This window comes from Dicentrarchus labrax, unplaced genomic scaffold, assembly GCF_905237075.1.
Source record: "Dicentrarchus labrax unplaced genomic scaffold, dlabrax2021, whole genome shotgun sequence".
NCBI classification, from domain to species: domain Eukaryota; kingdom Metazoa; phylum Chordata; class Actinopteri; family Moronidae; genus Dicentrarchus; species Dicentrarchus labrax.
The window spans coordinates 11,891,768-11,916,232 of record NW_026136721.1 but is presented as its reverse complement, the minus strand read 5'-3'; the positions used below and the strand labels follow the sequence as shown (position 1 = coordinate 11,916,232).

At 43.7% G+C, this 24,465-nt stretch overlaps 1 protein-coding gene across 3 annotated transcripts; it reads left to right on the top strand.

The window, feature by feature from the left end:
* Nucleotides 1-2,726: 2,726 nt before the first annotated feature.
* On the top strand, nt 2,727-23,107 carry pcdh10a (protocadherin 10a). Of its 3 annotated transcripts, none has more exons than XM_051385437.1 (5): nt 2,727-5,875; nt 7,138-7,196; nt 7,756-7,862; nt 18,958-19,118; nt 21,373-23,107. In XM_051385437.1, exons 1-5 carry the CDS (start codon nt 3,329-3,331, stop codon nt 21,424-21,426), a joined length of 2,928 nt encoding a protein of 975 aa, XP_051241397.1. In that variant the 5' UTR covers nt 2,727-3,328; the 3' UTR covers nt 21,427-23,107. The 3 variants fall into 3 exon arrangements, with proteins under 3 accessions (XP_051241397.1, XP_051241396.1, XP_051241395.1); XM_051385436.1 differs by having other exon boundaries at nt 18,958-19,341; XM_051385435.1 differs by lacking the exon at nt 21,373-23,107 and having other exon boundaries at nt 18,958-19,716.
* Nucleotides 23,108-24,465: the final 1,358 nt, after the last annotated feature.

Sequence of the window (24,465 nt, the reverse complement as noted above, 5' to 3'; positions counted from 1 at the left end):
AACCTTCTCTGAGCAGGTAAGTGGGTATTTCTCAAAATGTCAGACTATTTCTTTCAGCTTGGTTCAAGTATACATTAATAATATGATATGACTAGTTGGTTATTTGCTTATGTTAGTGTCCGTTTCAGGGATAGTCTGACTATTTTTACACAACTGAAGGTCTTAAAAGCCCTGCACACCCATGGCACACCCACACAGATGTTTGTTTATTTATTTAAGTTGATTCGATGTCCTCTCAGGACTGTTTAAAAACTGTTGTTGATTGACGGGTCCTACACTCTACTTGGGTAATTTTAAACCTTCATTATCCTTACAGGCCTTTTTCCACGGAAGCCATTTTGACAAGTTACAGCAAGAAAAGCACAGGTGTAGCTATAATAGAATTAATGGTTTTCACAGAGCTGGCTCCCTGTCACACTGTCATTGAGCCATTGTTAATGTTATTAGTAACACCTGTGCTTTTCCCACTATTACACCTCAAAATGTCTGCTGTCTGCTGGGCTGTTTGCACAAAGAGTTTGGTGGCTTCGCGTAACTCCCAGTGGAGATCCACCAAAGACGAGCCTGAGCACAGGTCTACTCATTACATTTCCTCACTAAGCCCACTGTTCTTGAGCGCAGTTTGGATGTATTAGCATATTACATTTTCCTGATACATATAGATATTACTTATATGGGACATATATACAAACAATATGATCAGCTTTTAAAATATGAATTGTTAAACTACAGTAAAACTAGCTTCATCTCGACCAACAGTATTACTGAAACTTATCATCTGTCACTAATGGCAGTATATATATAGTAATATGACACTCACTGGGGCTATTTGTCGACATAACAAGCACTTTTACTTGCTGTACTTTATACACATATATCCTATAATACATTTATACTTTTAATTAACATAAGTGAATGCAGGGCTTTTACTTATAATGGAGGATTTTTACATTGTGGTATTGCTATTTTGACATAAAGGATCTAAACACTTCTTCCACCATTTTACCTGTACAAATCAAATCAAATAATAAAGTCTAATAAAATAAAGAGAATATAAGTAGCCATAGATTTTCTATTTTTACACATTTTAATTCAACTTTAATATTTTCGCTTCTGTTATTGTAATATTATGTTTTTCTTTTAACATGTCATGCTGACTTGTCCATGTACAGTGGTGGAAGAAGTGTTCAAAAGCAATACAGTGCACTAGAGCCTACAGCACATAAAATACTAAATAAAGTTCAACAACTTCCATCGCTGGGTTGTTTGAGGTATTTCTACCTATGAAGTAAGTTCCGGTGATCCCTCTTCATCTCCAGGAATATCAAAAAGAGAGCGGGCAGACGCGAGGGGGCGACGTTGGTCTCTGTAACACCCTGACAGAGAGAGAGAGAGGGGAAGAGAGAGAGGGGGCGGGGGGGGGGGAGCTGCTCTGAGATCCGACTCCAGTGTCAGCTCGATTCAGTCACACAGCTCCGGCTCAGACATGGGTGGAAATTCATCTAACGTCTCCTCTTTGTTTCTCCTGACTTGTATGGCGAGATGCAGAATCGCGTATCACTCGCTGTTTAATCCGCTGCACAATGGGCACGTCGCTTTGCATTACGGCCGATATTGTTGCGCTCCGTCTATTACATTTGGAATTAGAGACTTATGCTAATTAACTTCAATTACGCTCTTTTTCATCTTTTTGTCATCATCCTCCAAATGGTGTGCAAGTAGTTAGACCCCCACTATTTGTGTCTCCCTCACAACTATTCCATTTGCATATTTAATTTATGCTTTATGAATTAAATTAGCACATGATGCAACTGCATTCCAGTTAAGGCCAGCATGTGAGAGGGTTAATGATAAGAATGGGAAGATAGGGGAACTAATAGGCTCCAGGCTATTAGCAACACGGTAGGACTAAAGTATGACGCTTCATTAAGCTGAATTAAAGTAACTCATGTGTGATCCTGCATCTGATGGAACCTTGTATCACACTGATGCTCACTAGCAAACAACACTGGAGATATCACTTTATTTAAAAAAACGTTTGTTCCCCCCTTAAGTTGTGCTTAGATGTGTGCACATCTCACAGAGAGAGAGAGAGAGAGAGAGAGAGAGAGGGGAGAGAGAGAGTATGGCCATGGCACTGTGGGGTATTGCGTCACTAGCTGTCTTTACTTGCGCAGGCTCTTTACATGGTGGTCTTTGGCTGTGGGCATCCTTGCTCTATTCTGACTCATGCATTGGTATCAGAGCGGCGCTTTAATCAGAAACTGTTGAAATAATTGCGTCAAGGGCAACCTCATGAGGGTCAGGGTTCTTTATGTAGCAAACTGAGAGCCATTTGTCACACTGGAAGAAGACAAAAACCCCACAACAACTGTGATCATAATAAATAAAGGCAGTTTTTTGCTATACAATATTTCAGAAATGCCAGCGTCCCCCTGGCAGCTGCAATATTATCTGCACTGATGCCAACTGTCACCCACTATTATTGGACTTTCTTAATTCACTGGATGTGTAAAACATTTAATTTCCCTGCTACAACTGAGGCCGGGCCTGGAGGAGGGAGAGGAGAGAAGAGGAGAGGAGAGGAGCGCAGCGGCACTTAACTGGTTTTGTTATGAGGGGCCCGATGTGTGCTCTGGCTGGCGTTGCAGAGCCCCAATCAGGTGCCATTACACCCGGTGTTTGAGAATACCATTGGCTGGTGGGGAAAGGAGCTGTGCGCAAAACCAACCCCGCTGCTCACACTCGCCTTACAGAAGCCGAGCTGAGAACATCATCCGCTTTGAGCGCTTAGGCGCAGTGATTACATCCTCACAGAGAGAGGGAGAGAGAGAGAGGGAGGGAGACAGAGAGAAAGTCCTGTTATTCGCCAGTCTTTATTTAGAAGTTGCGTTTTGTTTTAGGTTTCGGCGGTGCGTAAATAGGAGTTTTTGCTCTTCTTTTCCGGCTCGTGTGGAATTTCCTATGTTGTTGTGTGACTTTGAGTGAAGAAGGGGCAGTCTGTTCTGTGCACAGGGAGTGTTGGCTATGCGTCCTGGCTCCAGCCTGCAATGTTTGCTCTGACGCCAAAACTCACAGACCGGTGCAGAATTGATTAAAACAGAGAAGCTCGGATCAAATGGCTGTGCTTCTCACAGCTGAAACGACACAATGTTCCACTGACCCGAGGCAGAGGAGAGGAATTTCAGAGTCGGACTGCCTTGTTGCTGTTTATTTCACTGCCTTTTTACGGACAGAGGAGATGGGAAATGCTCATTTCTTGTGAGAAAAAGGAATAACACTTTTTTTTTGTTTCGTCTCGAAGTGCACTTTGTGAGAGGGAGAGGAGATGATTTGCTTCATATTCCTGCTCTCCATCCTGGATGGAGCTGTCTCACAGCTACACTACTCCGTGCCAGAGGAGCAGGAGCCTGGCTCCGTGGTTGGGAATATCGCAGAGGATTTGGGGCTGGACATTACCAAACTTTCCGCTCGCCGCTTTCAGACGGTGCCTAGTTCACGAACACCTTATCTGGAGGTGAACTTGGAGAACGGTGCGCTCGTGGTGAAGGAGAAAATTGACCGGGAAGAAATCTGTAAGCAGACCATCCCGTGCCTATTGCACCTGGAGGTGTTTCTGGAGAACCCATTGGAGCTCTTTCGCGTGGAGATCGAGGTGATGGATATCAACGACAATCCACCCAGCTTCCCCGAGACGGACATTTCCGTGGAGATATCGGAGAGCGCCATCCCCGGGACCCGGTTCCCGGTGGAGAATGCCTTCGACCCCGATGTGGGCTCGAACGCGCTCAGCACATATGCCATAACGAATAATAACTATTTTTACCTTGACGTGCAGACGCAGAGCGACGGGAACAAGTTCGCAGAGCTGGTGCTGGAGAAGTCGCTGGACAGGGAGCAGCAGGCGGTGCACCGCTATGTGCTGACGGCGGTGGATGGGGGCATCCCGCAGCGGACCGGGACGGCTCTGCTGGTCGTTAAAGTTCTGGACTCCAATGATAACGCGCCCACCTTTGACCAGACTGTGTACTCGGTTAACCTGCGGGAAAACTCTCCCGTGGGCACTCTGGTTATTCAGCTGAACGCCACGGATGTTGACGAGGGACAAAACGGGGAAATAGTTTATTCTTTCAGCAATCACAACGCCCCGCGGATAAAGGACTTATTCAACATTGATGCCAGAACAGGTAGGATAGAGGTGGCGGGCGAGGTGGACTATGAAGAGAGCAACACGCACCAGATTTACGTCCAGGCTAAAGATCTGGGGGCGAATGCGGTCCCCGCGCACTGCAAAGTGCTGGTCAAACTCGTGGACGTGAACGACAACACACCGGAGATCGGTTTCAGCACTGTGACTGAATCCGTAAGCGAGCAGGACGCCCCGGGCACCGTGATCGCACTTTTCAGCGTCTCAGACCGGGACTCCGGCGAGAACGGACACATGAGCTGCGAGATACTTGGAGACGTTCCTTTCAAGCTCAAGTCGTCTTTTAAAAACTACTACACCATCGTGACGGACGGACCGCTGGACAGAGAGAACACAGATTCCTACACTATCACTGTGGTGGCCAAAGATAAAGGTCAGCCTTCGCTCGCCACCAGCAAGTCCATCAAAGTGCACGTCTCCGATGAGAATGACAATGCGCCCCGTTTTACGCAGGCTGTTTATGATGTGTATGTGACTGAGAATAATGTGCCCGGTGCTTTCATTCACGCTGTGAGCGCTTTGGACCCTGATATAGGACAGAACGCTCTTATTACTTACTCCATATTGGAGTGTGACATACAGGGCATGTCTGTGGACACTTATGTGTCCATAAACCAGGACACCGGCTACCTTTACGCGCTGCGCTCTTTTGATTACGAGCAGCTGAAGGAGTTTAGCTTCATGGTGCAGGCTAAAGACTCTGGTGCTGCTGAGCTCTTCTCCAATGCCACCGTAAATGTGATCATAGTGGACCAGAATGACAACGCGCCCACTGTAATAGCCCCCATCGGTAAGAACGGCACAGCCAAAGAGCACCTGCCGCGCTCTGCGGAGCCCGGCTACCTGGTGACGCGCATCGTGGCCATGGATGCGGATGACGGCGAGAACGCACGGCTGTCCTACAGCATCCTGCGGGGCAACGAGATGGGGATGTTCCGTATGGACTGGAGGACAGGGGAGCTGAGGACAGCCCGCAGGATCTCTCCAAAGCGGGACCCGCAGGGCTACTACGACCTGCTGATCGAAGTGAGGGACCACGGGCAGCCCCCTCTGTCCTCCTCAGCCAGTGTGAGTGTAATATTGGTGGACAGCGTGGTCGAAGGCCGCAGCGGGGATCGCGGCTCGGCCTCCAAGGCAAAGGAGACCTCCCTTGACCTCACCCTCATTCTCATCATCGCCCTGGGCTCCGTGTCCTTCATCTTCCTCCTGGCTATGATCGTGCTGGCCGTGCGCTGCCAAAAGGACAAGAAGCTCAACCTGTACACGTGCCTGCTGGCTGGAGAGTGCTGTCTCTGCTGCGGCCCGTGCTGCAGCAGGCAGGCCCGCGGCCGGAAACAGAAGAAGCTGAGTAAATCCGACATCATGTTAGTTCAGAGCACCAACGTGACGTCAGGGGTCGGGCCAGTGGGGCAGGTGCCCGTGGAGGAGTCTGGTGTGGGCGGCGTGGGAGGGGGCTTCGGCTCCCACCACCACCAGAACCAGAACTCCTACTGCTACCAGGTGTGTCTGACACCTGAGTCCGCCAAAACGGATCTGATGTTCCTCAAACCGTGCAGCCCGTCCCGCAGCAATGACACGGATCACACCAACCCCTGCGGCGCCATAGTCACGGGTTACAGTGACCAACAACCGGACATCATATCCAATGGCAGTATTCTCTCTAATGAGGTAAGAGAAGCCTGCATCAGCTCTAGTCGCCCAGGGCTCCGCTCCGTGCTCACACTCCCTGGGAGATGTGTTAAAAGTGCACAAACGCGTGATTTAAAGGGTTAACCCAATTTTAAAGATCCTCCACACATCAACAGCTGGGTCTGCTTCATGTCAAAAGTATGTTATCCATTCAGGTCACGCGCAGCAAAAGTCTCAGAGAGGATGAAAGAGGTATCTGCTATTGACCGGGCTGTTCTGCTCTGTGGCCTTTAATCATTGACATGCGTAATGGTGATTGGACATGTCAATTGTTACATCTCATGTGGCCTTTTAGTTGTATTCGCTATAGACTGCTGTCAGATCAGCCTTTGTGTCGTGCGCAATCGGGTGTGGCAGAGATTCTGACTTTGGGCATACAGTGCTTACCATTTCCCAATCAGATCCCGAAGTTTGGAAGACAGGTTTCTTTTTATGTTATGTTTTAATTCTATGTTTGGTGATATTGTTTAATCTGAGCCATTTATTCATGTGTACGCACGAGCGCGCACGCATGGATGGATGGACGGTTTTTGTTTAACAAAAAAAAAAAAGAGTCCAAATATTATAGTAAAGTGGGGAGATAATAACTGCATACACTGATCAGAAACTTCTCCCGCCAAGAGAACATTTCTGTGCATGCCAGGCAGCTTGGTCACATCAGCAGGCGCCATTAAGTGGCTCTCCTTAAGCCCAGAAAATTTTTAGTTGATAAATCTTTATTAGGTTATAAAATATGTCAAAAAGAAGGGAGGAGACGAGTGGCTTGACGGCCCTGTTTTGTGTTCAGCCTGTGCGTTCTGCTCGGGGGAGCTGTGGAGTTGGGGAGGGGGGGGGGGGGGGCTTTTTGTTGATTGCGCTGTGGCTGGAGTGGAGCCAGACAGCCAGTCACAGCCTTGCCTTAGCTGTGCGTTAAGTATTCCGTGCACGACCCGGCACGGCAGCACCGTGAACAAAGGTTGTTCAGTTTCAGCATCGGGCGGCTCAATCATTTACGCATTCAATCGCCTCCCTAACCCACTCTCCCCTGCTCCCGTCTCCTATCGCCCACTCACTCACCAAGTGGATGCGCGGCACCGTCGGCACACAGCTTCTGCTAACACAATCACACATTGACAACCATTGTATGCACACGTGGTCAGTTATGTCCCTCTTATCTAGTAAACACCTCCTTCCCATGCATTTATTATTGTGTCTATTTGGCATTGAAAGTGATCAAATGTGTGTTTCTGTGGGTTTTCTAGACAAAACACCAACGAGCAGAACTCAGCTATCTGGTGGACAGACCCAGACGTGTCAACAGGTAGTGAAAAGCACACACACACACACACACACACACACACACACACCCTATTATTACCAATGTGCAAAACCTAGTGAGCCACATACCATCCAGCATCAGAGGACCTATAACACCCAATAGGCCTCATGGAACCACAACCTATTCACATATCAATAAAATTGAATATTACACCCATCAGTGTGAATCCTGTATATTCCGCATCGTTAATTGTGGCTTTGAGAGGCTACATGGTTCCCAATGTATCCATAACGTTCATCTTCAATTTGGCATCAGTCCCATAACTGACAGAGCAGCGCCTATTAAAGCTCTAATGCTGGATTTCATTACATGCCATGTGTAACATCCAATTTAGACTCTTGACGGCCACCGTGACTGTATTAATGTGGTGTTGATTTCTGGTTCTCCCTCCCTTTCTCCTCCTCTCTGCCCCTCATTTAATCCTCCTCCTCTCCCTTCATCTTCTTCCCCCTGTTTTCCCAACATCGCAATCTCGACCTCTGTCTCCCTCTTCTCTGTCTGACACCACGCTCCCTCCCTCACTTCCCTCACCCTCTCCCAGCTCGGCATTCCAAGAGGCAGACATCGTCAGCTCCAAAGACAGTGGTCACGGCGACAGCGAGCAGGGCGACAGCGACCACGATGCCACCAACCGGGGTCATTCGGCCGGTGAGTCCCCCCCACCATTACACACATCACATAATTACACTGTCATTTCAGTACTCACATACACCCACTCTCTCCCCTAATCTGTTTCTATAGTGTGTGTTTGCGACTGTGAATGGGATAATGCTGAATTGTTGGTGCGGATCGGTGACTTTTAATTTCCTTAATTTGAGTGTGCGAAGGCTCGGGCTCCGGTGTTGCTGGCTGGCTGGCTGGCATGAACAGGCCCCAGAGGTGTTGATTGTATTTCACACCCGGGTGAAAGGGAGGAAATTTTTTTTTTCTTTTGGGGAGATTTTCTTTTTCTTTATCTGCCCTGTTGCTGTTCCCTCCCTTCTCTCTTTCCAACCCCCGCCGCTGTTCCTCCGAGCAGCGAGGCAGTGTGAGGCCTGCAGTGCTTTAGTAGCACAAATCAATAGGTTCACCCAGTCAAAGGAAAAGGCATGGAAGCTAAATTGGTATAATGACATGCATTGCAATCAGCCTTGCAGTCGGTGTAATGTACTGCCTCTGTTTGTTATAGATTCAGCTGATCAAGCACATGAGCAGCTTTTGGACCCTTTCTGTTTGTTAGCCACGTCTGTTTTAGTTTTGCCATAAGTTAAAGCGACGGTAAAATGCTGGAATTAGGGAACATTTCCCCATCCGCACTCTCACTTCAGGTTTACTTACTGACCCTCATTTCTCTTCCCTACTTTACAGTGCAGTAGATTTTTTTTTAGACCAGGTTTTTGGTCTTATCATAAGCCTCCCCTTGTTCGCTCTAAAATTCTATTAGGTTAGTACCTGTTTATTGATCAAAGTGGAGTCAGACAAAAAGTGGAGCAATACAAAATCTCATTTCATATTGAATTGCCCTTTCCTTCTGAGGGATTGTTCTACACAGCTCGCGTAAGACCCCTGTCTAGACCGGAGCCTGCCAAATATCATATCAGTGCTGGGAATACAAATAGAGCAGATTAGATAGGTGTTGTAGGATGGTGAATGGCCCTCATCAGGCTCCACGGTGTTTGACATTTTTAATGAACCAAGCCCAAATAGAGAGCCAGTATTCAGCAGTGGTAGTGTCACTCCCTGCCCTCGCTGATGAAACAGGCAGGGGGAAGGTCAAACTGTGAGAGATTGAAATGCAGAATTAGAAGAAACACGAAGGCAGATCTCTTTATTTATTAAGAATAAAGAGTTTTGCAAAAAAAATATTAACGTGGAGCTAGACATCTTCCATCAGAGTGTTATCTAGGAATATCTGGAACAGCACAGTCAAGCAGAATTTGGCTGTTTTTTCTTTGCAACTGTGCTGAGTAGACCAGAGATGGACACACAGGGAAGATAAGAGATAACAAGGTATGTAGGTTGTATGAACATGTGATATACATCTCAGTCTATTCTTCTAGCAGGTAACCTCAGTCCTCAGTGAGGAATCAGCCCTGACATGATGCTTCGGCCTGCACCAGCGTTTTAAAACGTATTTAACGTGAAGTGCTGCCTTGAGTTTCTTCTTGCTGGTAACAGGACTGCATTTATGAACCAATAACATCTTTCCTCGGCTTAATTTGGCTCTGAGTGTGCATGCTGGTTTGGCACTGGCCTGGGAGCGTACCCAGTTGGTGCTGTACTCTGTATTTCATACGAGGAAACCAACATTTGTTCCTCATGTTGGATTTAGAAGGGAACAGCTTAGCACTCCATGGGAGGTAATATCACACGACTGGTACTTTGGAAACAGGGACACTTGAGTTTCACAGACCTATGTGAACAAATAACCAGATGGAGTGTGTGTGCGTGGGTGTAAAGGTATACCATTGTGTGATTTAATATGTAGGCGTATACATGATACCTGTATGTAATCCGCTTGTGTTGTGTGTGTGTGAGAAAATGAGGCCAGGTGATGATGTCTGTATTGAAAAGGAGTTTTCCTTTGAGACGGCACTCTGGGAAGCTTAAATGAGATTCAGTTTGAGAGGAGAGAGTGGTAGCTAGGTCTTGGCACTCTTCCAGGTGTATATTGCCTCTATAAAGGCATACCTATTGCTCATTTGCCTCTCTGTATGTATATGTGTGACTTATTTTACTGTGTAAATACATATGGAGGGAGGAGAGTATTGTTGGTTGTCTCATGTGGGCTGTTTGCTATGTATGTCTATGGTATAGTGTGCGCTCGCCTATAAGAGTTTTATGCCGGGTGCATGTTCTTCAGTTTTGCAGGAAGGCGGTGGAGAGCCAAACTGAATACGCCTGAGCCAAGGCTATGTATAGACCACATGTATTTATAAATGTATATATCGTGTGCATAAGCAAATCCATGTGTGCACACGCATACAGACGCATATGTTTTGCAGGCATTGACAGTATATATATTTGCATTCTGTGTGTGTGTCTGACACACATATTCTCCACCAGGGTTTGTGGCAGGGTCTCATCCTTCATTCTGTCTCCCCCACACGTTGGCTCTCCGCAACACTCGGCTGATCAGTAATTCATTTCGAGAACCTTTGCATAGCAATTATCAAAGGAGGGTTAGAGGCAAGGTTTCCTCACGGGACCGCGCGGCACACTCTCCCTTTCGGTGCACCTCGGAATATTTCAAATCAAGGGAAAACCATTTCCAGTTGGCATATCATCAACTACACCTGCCGTAGCTTCCCGCTCGGCCGCTCGTCTGACACTTTAGAAAATAAGTCTCCTGACGTGGTTTTAAATCAAAGGGACACTGCCTGTGAGGCTGGGATTTCAGCGGATACCTTTAAAAAGTGGGCAAATGGCTTTTCTGAGAGCAGCGTGTCTGGAGTGAGGCACTGCTGCGTCAGGAGCCAAAGCACTATTGATTGACTACCACACCTTTTACCTCCCCACACCCACTCTATTTTTTTTAGGTTGCTTGATTCAAATTAGACGCTGTTTTCCTCATTATTCCCCTCATCATCCTAATAGGACATGGCGGCAAGAGTGAGCAAGCAAAACAGAAAAGGTGACAGCGAAGAGGGGATAAAATATGCATCAGTGAAAAAAAATGTGGCATCTCAGAAACCTTCGATCAGCTGTGGAAGGCTGCGTGACGGCTGGGAGACTGGAAATGATCATTATCATGACGTTTGTTTTGGTGAGAACAACAGCCGTGACAAATGGGACAATTAAATCACTGTGGCAACGGTGTATTAGATGGCTGATTATGAATTAGTGGCGGGCACCGTGTTGCAGTTTCCCATGTCAGTGAGCTGTCAGAGGAATTTAGCATACAGTGCTTTGAAACAGCCTCCTCTCAGGCCCTAGATACTGACAAAACTGGGGGTACAGTCTATGATCCATGAGACCAAAAAAGAAGGTCTCAGGTTGATTTCAAAAGCTCACAAATGAAAGAGTGAAAGAAATGAAGAGGCCCTGCTCAATGTGATGGAAAAAAGGTAAAAAAAAGGCACAATAACGTTGCTTACATATGGATAAAACCTTCAGTCAAGAAGAGATCTTCAGTTCTGTTGTCAAAAGAGTAATGTCAGACTGCAACTAAGGATTATCTTCATCATTGATGTGTTTGAAAAAAAAAAAGCGCTTCCCAGAATCGAACGCAAAATTGCAGTCCAAAACCAAAGAAGGTATTCTGTTCATTCAAAATCATCAAATCCTTGTATTCGTGAAGCAAATGTTCGGCCTGGAAAACAACCCAACTTGAAGAATAATCATCATCATTGATCAATCATTCAATCAGGAGAAATGAGAGCAGAACGCTTCCTACAATGTACAATCTCTAAGGGGGTTGACATTGTTCACACTCAAGCTTTCAAAGCCCACTATCAGAGAATAACCTAAGAAAGAGTGAAGAATCTCAATGTGACAATCCATTTGTATTTTGCCTGTAACAAGTGGACATGTCATCACTTCTTCTGAGCTGACTGGCTTGTTAAATATCAATAAAAGTCACAGTAAAGAAAAGGGACAGATCAATCAATTTGATTAACTAATTCACTAGACTACTTTGATTCATACAACATGTCTTTCTTGTCCCACACAAACCAGGTAAAAAAAAAATTACCTTTTTATAACTTGTTTAAGGTAGCTGGAGGATGGAGTGTATTCACTATATCATAGTTCTGTGTGGAAACGAATCAAAACTACACAAAGAACAGGCGATGGACTGATTACCAATACACATCTTGTCAAGTGTCTTGATGAATGTGTTATTCGTATGAATAGGTAGTGCTTTTTGAATGAACTGAATAGCAAAGTGTTTCCAACCCTGAAATAGATGAAAAGGAGGACACAAGCCTCAGTACCAATACATATGAATACACCTCAAATCGGCTGAAGAAAAATGAAAAAGATGATTTCTCTTTGCCTCAGAGAGGGGCCTTGGATATTTATTACTGAAGTTGAACAGGAGGAAGTAAGACTAATGGAAAACTCAGAAAAGTCCTGGGAGTCATAAACATACTTTGGCCACACATATCATCCTTACTGCCCAGAGGTTTAACATCTGCTCTAGCCAGGCTAAACTTCCTACAAAAAACACAGAACACGATGTCAAGATAGTTGGGTAGGCTCAAAGTGAGCTCAGGTGTTCAGAATTCCACAATATATGTATAGTTTTGGCCATCATTCCTGTCAATAACTAATCACCAAGTTCATTGCTGGGATGTGGGGATGCAGTCATGTAGCTAAAAAGAATTACAATGATCTTACAGGGTTTAACCATGTTAGCCAAGTTTATTTGGAAGAAAAAACAACAGATTATCATTGCACATTGCCTACATTTTAGTTGCACTCACTATCAGTTGTACTTCCAAATGAAGCTGTTCACTGGTTCACAACCTCATCCACAGAGAAATTAGCTACTTGGGAACGCAATCTGCGTGCATTGTTCTTATTGCAACTAGCTTAAATGCGTAAAAAAAACAAAGTGAAGAGTTTATTTGGAGGAGGGCAAGGACATAAAAGGCCTAATTATGTGCTCCAATATTTAAAAAAATGTACTAGCCTAACCTCTAGTCCTATTTGCCAGTCTGCAAGGGAGTTGTAATAAACTAGAATTACCCTTAGATAGTGCAGCCAATAGTAGGCCTGTACGTGATTGTATCTAAGACAAGTCTGGTCAAGGCTTTATGTTATAGCTCACTGCATTCAAAGAGGAGACTAAGTGATGAAAAGTGTACAAAATAGAGATCGATAATCGGTGGTCATCCAGAACCTTCAGTATCTAAGGGCCGTTATTAATCAAACAGACACTGTTAGGGCAAGCGGCCATCTTGGCTCTCTTTCCAAGCCCAGTTGCTGTGCAACAAACATCAAAAATGGTAGCTGCCTCTCAGAGACTCAGAACAATTTCTCTGTCTGTCATTACTGGATATGGCGGGAACCATCTTGCTCTGTTTTGGCCCTGGGAGGTCTCTGGTTTACTCATCACAGCCTCGCTGGCCAACTTGTGTAAGGAAGCTATGCTACTCCCCTGCCGTCCTGAGCTGCTGTCCAAATATTGACGTTTTGTGTCTGCATTCTCTCCGGAACAGTGGAGGACAAGATGAAAAACAGAGGTATGGATATAAGACACCCTCCACCTGGGGGACGACGTTTTTTTTCTGTTTTTTTGTTTGAGAGCGAAAAAGAGATAAAGAGAGAGGAAGAAACGGGCAGAGAGGATTAAACGTTTGAGAAAATAACAAGAGACACAGAAGGAGGGAAAGAGACACAGAGGGACTAATAGAGACAGAGGGCGGGAGACAGACAGACAAATGAGTGCAGGGAGGGAACGGCTGCAAACTGGAGAGTAGCAGATATATACCCACAAAGTGAATTCAAAGATGGGGCTTGTGTTTTCCCAGGATTTGTTTTCCTTCATTTCCCCGCTCCCAGTTGCTGGATGCATGTCAGGCAGCGCAATTAGTCAAATCACACCGACGTGGGATTTCGGAAACACTCAGAGATGTAATGGGAAAAAAAAGCTGTGAAAAAAAACCGAACAGAAGTGCTGATTGCTTATTAGCAAGTAGATTGTGTTTGCATTGTGTAGCGTAGTTTACGTCTGTGTGTGTGTGTGTGTGTGTGTGTGTGTGTGTGTGCGAGCGTGCGTGCGTGTGTTCTTCCTGCCTGATGAGGTCACGATGAGAGATAGCGCTGCTGGCAGGGCCTGTCATTGCCAGTCACTGTTTTGGTTGTTGTTTTGCTTCCTGCCCGAGGAAGAAAAGGTGCTTCACGGGAATCAACAGCCACTGGGTGTCATGTGGTGTCATGGCCTGTCTGTCTGTTTACTTGTGTACATTTACATATCTCTGCGTTAAGAGAGTATTTTTAAGTGTGTGTGTGTGTGTGTGTGTGTGTGTGTGTGTGTGTGTGTGTGTGTGTGCTTGCAAACATATATGTGTTGATGTTGCTGTTTTTTAAGAGTGAGCCGGCAGGAGGAAAAATCACTGAGGAGTTTGGGAGCTCGTGACAAGAGTGTCTCCGAGCCTGATGTACGGTAAACAGTGACTGCTGCAGACTATGTTTACCAATCATATCCTGAGCATAAAACACAAAAAAGAGTCCTTATGCCTGCTTGATAATACACTGAGATATGAGAAAGATGGAACAAAAGGAGCTTTCTCTTAATCCCTCGACATTAACTCTCCATCTTTGTCTGTGTGCTTTTCTGCACACTTGCATGTGTGTTTGGTTTTGCACCTGTGCTTCAGTCGTTCTGCTGATTTCTTTTTTGGTACAATTAGGAGCATGTGCATTGTGGCTACCAACTGTTTTATCAGCGCAAACAGCACAGAGATGATTGGAGGGCCCGAGGTCAAAAGCCTTACGTGTCCACAGAGGAAATTAATTTGTGAGAAGTCCATTAAAAAGCTAAAGACCAACTGTAAGATGGGAATGAGCAGAAATACAATGATTTCAATGCCAACAACCTAGACTGACATAAATATACATTAGTTCCAGAGGTGAATCGGAGGTGAATACAAGTAAACGCCACTCAAATCTGAATTAGCATTTACACAGATCTTGGAGCGTAGCTCTCCGGGACTGCTCTTGTTGGAAATTTTGAGATCTCTTGTTTTGTTCACCGGATCACGGTATCTATTCTAGAGTACAAAGCTGCCATTGACCCACAACCCAAATGTGCAAGGTGGTGATAAAAACAAACGAACCATTTGGCTGCAAAAGCACTGACTGGTGCTGAATCTGTGGGCCATGCAGGCAGATGAGACAGAGGTAAACAGACATATTTAAAACTTGCTGAATCAAACACAGTATGTTAAATGAAATACAAAGAAGAAGCTGTCAGCTCTCACATGCAGCCATTTGCCCTCAGTGCCGGTTTTGCTGCAGTTTTACTCAAGTAAATAACCCAGAGCAGTTTAAAAGCAGGTACAGGCTCCATAAATCCCAAATGAAAAGAAGAGTGTGCTGTTAATCCTCAGCTGATATAATTAACAGTCAAAGTTTAAAGCCCCCCTCCTCTAAAAAATATATATTTCTCGTCTTGTTCCTACAGTTGGATGTTTGAGCTTCACTGTGCAGAATGCTGTATGTGCAGAGTTTGACACTAGAAGAATATTTTCAACTTTCATCTGCTGAACGTGTAATGTTTCTCTGTGCTCACAAAAAATAATCCGATTTTAAGAGGCGGGGCCTATGAGCATGATTTGTGACATCACAAATAGTTCAACCCTTGTCCATCTATCATACAATAGTGATGTAGAAACTCGAAGCCACCACAGTAAAGTAGAAGACATCTTGTGTCCAAGCAGGAAAACTTTAGAAATTAACAAAATCTGCATATTCATAGATTGTAGAATTTTTAATGAGGTAGAAGCAGTTGATTTTGCTCTTTTAAGGATTTTAATGTAGAAATTAAATATATATATGTTGGGGTTTTTTTGCAGAAAATACATAAGGCAGACATTATTGTCCCAAGCAGGCTATTTCTATATATGTCTTAGTACATGTCTGGAGGACATGTCTGGATTTTTTTTACATTCTCTACATTTATTCTTATTCATTGTTACTGGGAAGGGCTCCAGTCCCACATGGCTCTGAATGAAAGCGCTGCCTGGATGCTAAAAACATTTCCATATGACAGGGTTAAAGTACACATAAAGCTAATTAAGATTTTTTTTTCATATCTGGTACTTAAATCAAATTCCTCTCCCTCTCTGTGTAACCCCTCTCCCGTATCCATCTGCGAGGCCCGGGTCTCCCCCTGTCTTTTCTGGCCATTGCTCTTTCCATCTGCGATTGCCCAGGTCTCCCCTCTCCTTCCTTATGGTTCCTGCAGTCTTGCTGCTTCTCCTGCCTGCTGTCTGCAAAATCTGTGACTCCCCCGTCTGTTTGGCCCTCGCTGTCCCTTGTCTGTGAGCCTCGCGTCTCCTCTGGCTCTCTGGCCACTGCACAGTCTTTGTTGCCTGTCTCGCTCCCCGTGAGGCCTGAATTAGCAACACGATTAGAGCCACACAATGCACACAAATGCAAAAAATAGAATCGGCCACATTGGTAGTTCTCTGACAATGTGTCGACAGTGATGTTGTTAATAATGTGCTGTGTGGTGTTTATGTGTGTCCTGGATGACATTTGCGGTTAGAATAAGTCGTAATATTATAGCAAATTAAGTCACAGCTAAAAATGTGTTTTGGTTTTATGTTCTGGTACTGAATTATATTTAGAAGGCTTTTCAGATTTTGTGGTCTTTGATTGGACGTGTTAAACAATCTCTCCTTGTTATTTTTCTGCCTATTTTCTTTCCAATCGGTCTTCGATGCCTAGTTTCAATGGTTCTTTCTTGGTTTCAAACGCTGGGGGACACAATGAAATAAAAGTCCAAACAATCAAATCTATTTCCACACGTAAATCAATCTACTTTTCTGCTGTTTTTCAGGAAAAAAGATTGCTTTAATCTCTTTAGTTACAGTTACATTTAAGAAATGATGATGAATTTGCTTATCACACTTGCCGTAATAAAGGTAGCATAACAAACTGCAATGCAATTCCCTGCTGTACTGATAATGCACTGATCTTAAAATCATGTTTAGTTTCCTTGATAAGGATGATAGGTAACATCATATTTGCATCTTTACCACAAGGAGCCCTTTGCTTTAAAGCCTTATTTTTGAACATAGAATATTAGCTGAAACTAAAAATACAGATTAAATGATCAAAAAGGTAGGTGAGTGCAGGTTTGCATACAGCCTGAGAGGCAAAACCCAGGGGTAAAAAATATGACACTCGATGCACCACTCACTGTTGCTGGTTGAGTTTATTGCTTTGAATCCTGCACAGTAACAACTGAAGGCGACTCATACTGTATGCACATATAAACAATTTAATCACCTTCTCTCCTGTCTCATCTGGATGATGGAGGCCGGACAGAAAGAGGACACTGTTTAAAGAGATTCTAGTAAGAAAATAGGATTTTAAAAAGAGAGGGGAGTGTAGATTACGCCCTTGCCGAGTTGTCATAAGAAGACCAGTTGATATGATTTTACCACAATAATGCAGTGTTTTACGCAGGTTTTTTGTTTTAGTCTTGTTAAATTGGCGTCATATTGTAGGAACATTTTTGAAATGCACAGACCAGTAGAGCAGCAGCAACCAATCTGACAGAACAAACAAAACAAAAGTGAAAATACTGACAATGTACACCACCGCTTTTATGACGAGTCATGTTTTCTCTGTGCTTGCCTCTGACACTGTAGGTAGAGATAATCCATAATCTGTGACAGGCTGATGTTTTGAGATTTAGTCTAAATATGCAGGGGGAGAAATTGGACAGGACAAAAAACATTTTACCATCTTATATTATGTCGGAAAATATGAAGTGAATATTTCATGTTGAATTGATCTTTTATGATTATTAAAAGTGATAAACAGTATTCTCCCTTGGGAATGATTCCCTTGCCTCTGTGTGTACACACTCTGCATAAGCTTATCTTTCTCTGTAGCCTTATATCTATTGATAGGTATGTGCTTACATGGCATTGTTTGTGTGTGTGCACTCCTGCTTTTAGTAATAGAGGACAGTGGCGTTATCAGTCAGGTGGATCAGTAGAATAGATTTAAGTAAGTGGACCCTTTGATCTGAAGCCTCAGGGAATTACTGATTACAGGCTGTCTGCTTTTCTTTGTTTCTCCATCTCCCATTTTCTGCCTCTCTTCCCTGATTTATCCTCTCTTTTCCCCCTCTCACCCTAAACTGCTCTTCTCCTGCTTTGATCCGACGCTTCCCCACATTGCCCTGGCTTCCCTGGAAAACCGGGAAAACTATAAATCCAATCTGCACACGAGCAGAGAATAGCTGCAGAGTCTCATTATTATGATGACTCTGTTCATGTCTCTTGTTCCTTTTATAATCTCTCTCTCGTACTCTTCATTCCCCTCGTCCTACACTCTTTATTCTCTCTAAGAGAGTGTAATTAACATAACTGGTACCTCTTTCATGCTGGCCGTGCGAGTGTGTGTGTGTTATTCTATTATATCATTTCAGATGTTAATTTAATCTTTTTTTTTATGTTGACGTTTTGTTTTTGGCAGTAGCTCTGTGTCAATTACACACTTTGTCGGTTTGTATAGGGATGATTGACATTAGAGTGTGATTACGCAGACAGTGAATATTTTGTTGGTTTTTGTGGCGCATTTCTTAAGATAATTGTCGTCGTTTTTTGTGCAAGGATGATGGAATATGGATTCACAGTTTGTCTCTTGGTGTTTGGGAATCAATTGTGAGTCTGAGGATGTTGATGTGGAGAGGGGGTGAAATGTTTTCGCAACACCACATCACTTTGATTGCACATTTCATTCGGAATGAATGAGGTGAGGAGGAAAACAAACAATTCGCTTCATCAATGTTGGCCTTGTCTCTTTGATGAATAGCTTTTGCTGCACTTTTTCTGCTCGCGACATTGGCAAATGATTGCTAACTTATGTTCTCTCTTCTGGTCTCTTTCTCTCATCTCCCCCTCCATCTTGCCTTTCCCCTCAAAACACTTCTCCTCTCATGCTCCCCCCATTTTGTTTCTCCTTTTACTTATCATCCCTTATATCTCTGTAATCTCTCATCCACATTTTCACCTTTTCATCTCCCTGCCTTATCCCGCTTCCACTTCCCACTCCTCTATCTCTATCCTCTGTGCAGGCGCTGACCTGTTCTCCAACTGCACGGAGGAGTGCAAAGCCCTGGGCCACTCCGACCGCTGCTGGATGCCGTCCTTCGTGCCATCTGATGGGCGCCAGGGGCCGGACTACCGCAGCAACCTGCACGTCCCCGGCATGGACGCCACGCTGCCCGACACTGAGGTACCCTCCTCCGTCAACCTCTCCGACCAACTCACCATGACCTCGTCCGCCGCTTCGTCCAACGATAGGTCATTCTCCACCTTTGGCAAGGACGGTCAAAGGTCACAGTCACACCACAGCCTTCACCATCACCTCCATCAGCAACAGCCGCAGTACAGCTCCAGCACGCTAGAGAGGAAAGAGTATGATAGGGGGACCCTACCGTACAAACCCACCTTTCTCTGTGAGTATCAGTATGAAAGTTCCCTGGGACCCTATGACTTTGGTCTGGTCCAGTACAGATACTAAAGGAGGGGACGATGAATCCGCCTCTTGATTCTGATCTGGACTTTTTATGTTGTTCATCAACTTTTATTTCTTCTATTTTTGAGGAGTTTTTAAAAATACAGCTTTATGATTTGTTGTTTTGCTTTGTTTTTGTTTTTTAAATAAATTATAATTTCTTTTGTAGAATGTAAAATGTAATCTATCATTGCTAATCCCCCTCCAAAAACCCATTCTGAAAAATTCAATATAACCCCATCCTAACCCTAAACACTGTCTGTAAACATGTGATTTTATTATAAAATAAACCAAATTTGAATTGGACTCATGTTAACCTGCTGTTGCCCCTTTTTCTTTCTTTTTCATTTTCTCTAAATTTCCCCTCAAAATTCTTTCCAATCAGCCTTTTTATCTGATGCTCATATTAGTAAAGGTCACGAACACAAGCACACGTCACGTTTCTATTCTTGCCATCTACAACACACCTACATTAAAACGCTGTTTGTAGTTTGAAACATGATTTAAGCGCATAGAGAGGGACTATAAGATAGATCATCTCATTTTGTAAAGGACATCTTTTTCCATTTGCTCAACAACTGAGTTTTGCTCGAGCACCATGACTTCCCTACTGAATAGCTTGAAAGGTGAAACACACAACCCACGCTCCTTCTTTTTCACAAGGATTGAGGTCCATTTTGTTCTAAAAAGGACGTCTCGCGTATCTAAACTCGCTTGCTTGCGGATCAATACCTGACATAGAGAAGGGTGGGTGAGGTGCGCTGTCAACCCTGAGGTTGAGATTCTTCAGTTGGAAAAGTGGCATACACACAAGTTTATGTGCAAGAAAGGAGGGGAACTATTACAACACGAGGAGGGTTTAATCTGGCAAATGAAAAATATTGATATCCATTGGAATAAAATTGAGTATCCAGCTTGCATTTCTTAAGAAGCAGAATGGGACTCTTTAGAAAAGGATGGCAGGACACTTCTTGCTGCATTCAATTGCTTTCCAAGCTTCACATTACATGAATATTCTATTAGCTCTAAGAGTAGAGAATGGATTCGATATACACATTCAGTAGAGAAGTCATTTCCAGTCAAGTCACCACCATGTTAACCACCATCCTCCATGATACTGCATGCTGACTGTGGGCCGTCTCTCAGGTAAACGATGAGCACCATAACCTGCTTCTTTTTTCTTTTCTTTTCTTTTTTTGCCCTTCCTTGTTTGTGACTTAGCAAACAGAGCCAAGCAATCTTCCTCTTGCACATCAGGGCTGTGTGAAAAATAATTTGTATTTAGCCTTTAGGTGCTAGAGCCTGCTTTGCTCCAAATATAGATGCCTGCGCGTCTGCTCATCTCGTTTGCCTTGCAGGGCTAGGATAAATGCACTCTATATTCGCTCAGTCCAGAACCCACAACTTTATTATATTTTATTTTACTTTCTTGATTTACGATTTCACCCGTTTTTTCCTGGTCTGTTGAAATAAATTGACCCCGTGCTGCCACGGCAAAGGTTTTGTTGTTCATCAGTCTGTAAAAAGATGAGAATAGTCCCAGAGGCTGAGGCTCTATTAACCAATAGGCATCATGTTCTACTTTTAAAAATAGCACCCTATGCTACTAGTGGCTACGGTAATGCTCTGATCACCAGGGTTGCCTTGATAAAGGTTTTATAAATGTTTAATGATCCATTTATAGATAATTAATGAAGCAATTAGTGCTCTGTGTATTTTCTATGCATGCATTATGTAGCCACCAAATTTTTTACATTTATCTTCACTGATGGACATGTTTTTTACCCAATTCCCAAATTAGTTTTACCATTACACTGCAGGACCAGCCTTTAGGGTATATAAATAACTTCACAGAGAGTCCTTTGTGGCATGTATCCTTCAAGAGATGGTATTTCGAGCCGGTTGTGTCACTAAAAAGTCTCGAGGGACTGGGTGCCATTTGTCTTAACAAGTGTGTTCTCTGTCTTTTCAGCCCGCAAAAGGATTTGCTAGCTCGTTCCACGTGGACCTGTCGGAGACAGCGTGAATTTCTGTACTAGACCACCAACACTGATGCTAGAGACAGCGAAATAAAACTAAACAAACAGCAACCTGGACAACAGCAACCTTGGTTAAGCTTCATTATCTTGGGTGGCGAACTGTAACAAAGCCTTGGCAGTAGTCGCTGAGGGAGGAGGGGAGAAATAAATACTGAGTAGCTGTAAACCTCTAGATATCTAAGGAGCAATCCAAGGCCTTATTCCTCTCAGCAGGACTGAGACCAGGGCCGCAACACTCAACATGTGAAAATTATAAAGTCATCAGCAGACAGAAGAGAGGAACTGAAATGAACGGAGGAATACAAAACAAGGAGAGGAGGGACCGATAAAGTCACAGAGGTGTTTTTGTTTTGTTTTTGACTGAGGAGTTAGCCTCTAGAGATCTGTGTGTGCCTGTTTACATGAAGAAAAAAAACTAATGTTTCTGTACAAATTTCAACCAATGTCACACGGAACCCTTTAGCTATTTCTATGGTCACCACTAAGCCAACTGTACAGAGACTGTGTGTGTGGGGGGGGGAGGGGAAGGAGGCCGACAGCCAGAGAGAAAGCGAGAGACTGAGAGAGAGAAAGACAATTAGACAGAGAGAGAGAGAGCGTGCGGTTGTTGTACAGGTATAAAATGAGAGAAAAAAAAGAAGGAAAAGAGGACAACCAGAGATGATGTGCAGTACTATAAATTCTGTATCTCCGTTTTTTTGACTTGACTGTCTTTATATAACTTCTCTTTTTTGTTTCTGTTGTTCTTTCTGTGTGGTTAAAGTGTGCAGACTCTAACGTATTCCAACTTACCGTTATAGAAAAGGAACATGCGGTCCGGAGATGGGTTCAGTCCTCTTTCAAGTTTAGCCACTTCAGGAAGGAGATTTAAACAAATACACTGCGTAGAAAAAGGAGCAGAAACGAGCCTCATGTTCAGTTTGTCAATAAAATATCACAAATGAATGTTCTCATTTCTAAACTAGCGACTAACTGTTCTCCAAGTTCCTTCCTGAGCTGACTGCAGAGAAAGTGAAATGACCCTTTACCAGGATGTGGTTCCCTTGATGCCATTGGCCTATACATAAACAATCAGACACACTCAGTGGTTTTTATCATGTGTGCAAAGTGTTTACTGTGCTATTTTAAAAAGCTTATAAATGAATATAAATCTATATATAACTATATATATACAATATACTTTTTTCTGAAAACTGTGTAACCATTGGTTAGTTTCTACACCTCATAATGTCATTCAATCTAATAATACCAAGTGCTACAAAATCAAGACTTGTATCGATTCATACGAGGAGGAGTGCTTCAGCCTGAAAAGCAAACCCCTTCTCGCCAACCAAGGATTAAGTTGATGTTCTTATTTGATTGTTACTTTTCACCGTTTACAGACGCTGGGCCTTGTCGTGTGTAGCGAAGACACCAGTTGAGTTGTTTTGGCCTGTTGTGTATTTTTACTAGCAGAATATGTGTTCATGTACAGGAAGGGGGACTATCACAATCGAGCTAGATATCAAAGGTTTTACAATCATACAAGAGAGGCATACACATAAATATGGACATAAACAGACAATACATGGTGAGGCGCAGCAAACACACACACACACACACACACACACACACACAAACACACAGGTCAAGTGGTGATAAATAAACAGTGTCATTGAAATTCTCAAATGTGTGTTTTGTCACTTTGACTTGGGAGTAATATGGTGTGACTGAGCAGTGTTAAAGCTAAGCAGGTATAACGTTTACCATTTTCCCAGTCTTAGTTTAATAGTCTTAGCTAATATAGACTATAGACTTCAACTAGTATACAAAATAGTGCAGCTGAGGCTGATGGGAATGTCATTAGTTTTGCAGTTATTTGGTCATAAACCAAAGTACTGGAAGAATCAGTGTTTTGACCTGATGCTTGTTGCAATTGTTTCTACCAAATGGTAGGAGATATTTCTGTTTGGACCAACGTGACAGACCCTCTAACTGACCGACAGACTGACATTGCCATCCCTGAAGCCACGCTGCTAGCAGGGCTAAAAATAATGCTGTAAACCTGGATTAAAGCAAGTCCTTTGTTACAGTCAGAGGAAACAAGATGTACAAATGTTCATGACAAAAAGCTGTGGACCATTTTGTCCAATCAGACCTGGTTCTCTGCTCCTCATAGAGAACGTCCACTGCTTCCAGTGGTGTTTTTAGCACATGAATTTTATTGAAAAGATATTCAGCTATCCCAAAAGAATCTCATGGACTTTCAAGATGTAATCACCATGGTTTTGCTCTACTTTCCTCATTCGCTGACCTCAATAGCTCACCAAAAAAACTTTTCTGGTGCCTGTCACTCTAGTCTTGCGTCTGTTTCCTTAAAAAAATCACCGATGCCATCCCCATACATCCCAATCCCACCCCTTCACTCCAGTGTGATACATGGCCTGGCACAAGATCACAGACACCAGAAGAAGAACGCTGGAGTCTGGATCTACAGTGGCCAATGAAGTCTGGGGTCATGAGGGGAGACGCAGCAGTCCATCACTTGACAGCCTAAAAACAGAGACGATCTGTTTGTGTCGATCACAAGATTATTTTCTGTGAGTTTTTTTTAACTAGCAGGGATACATGTGACCAGCGCATGTTCTGATCTGGTGGTTGCCTTCAGGAATGAACAGCCTTTGGGGTTCTGATTAAAATCTCACCCAGAAACAATCCAGCGTATATTTATGTCTGAGAGTGGAAAATGGGGAAAGAAAAAATTTAAAAAAGCAAGAAGTCACAGCTTGGTTTAGTTTGGTAACAACGGGGTAAAGCTGTGGTATTCCTCAGACATCATTATTACTCTATTAAGATTTTACAGTGATATTTGCCGATTATTACTGACAGAATTACCCTGACAAAACCTAATTACAGTGAGCAAATTATCTTATTGTTACCCTGCTATTCCCGTGTTATTACTGTAATGGTTTACCTTTCCCCAGTGTGACACTGTTTTGATTGATGATTGCCCTATTAGAATAGTTAATTACCTTTACTAAGAACTG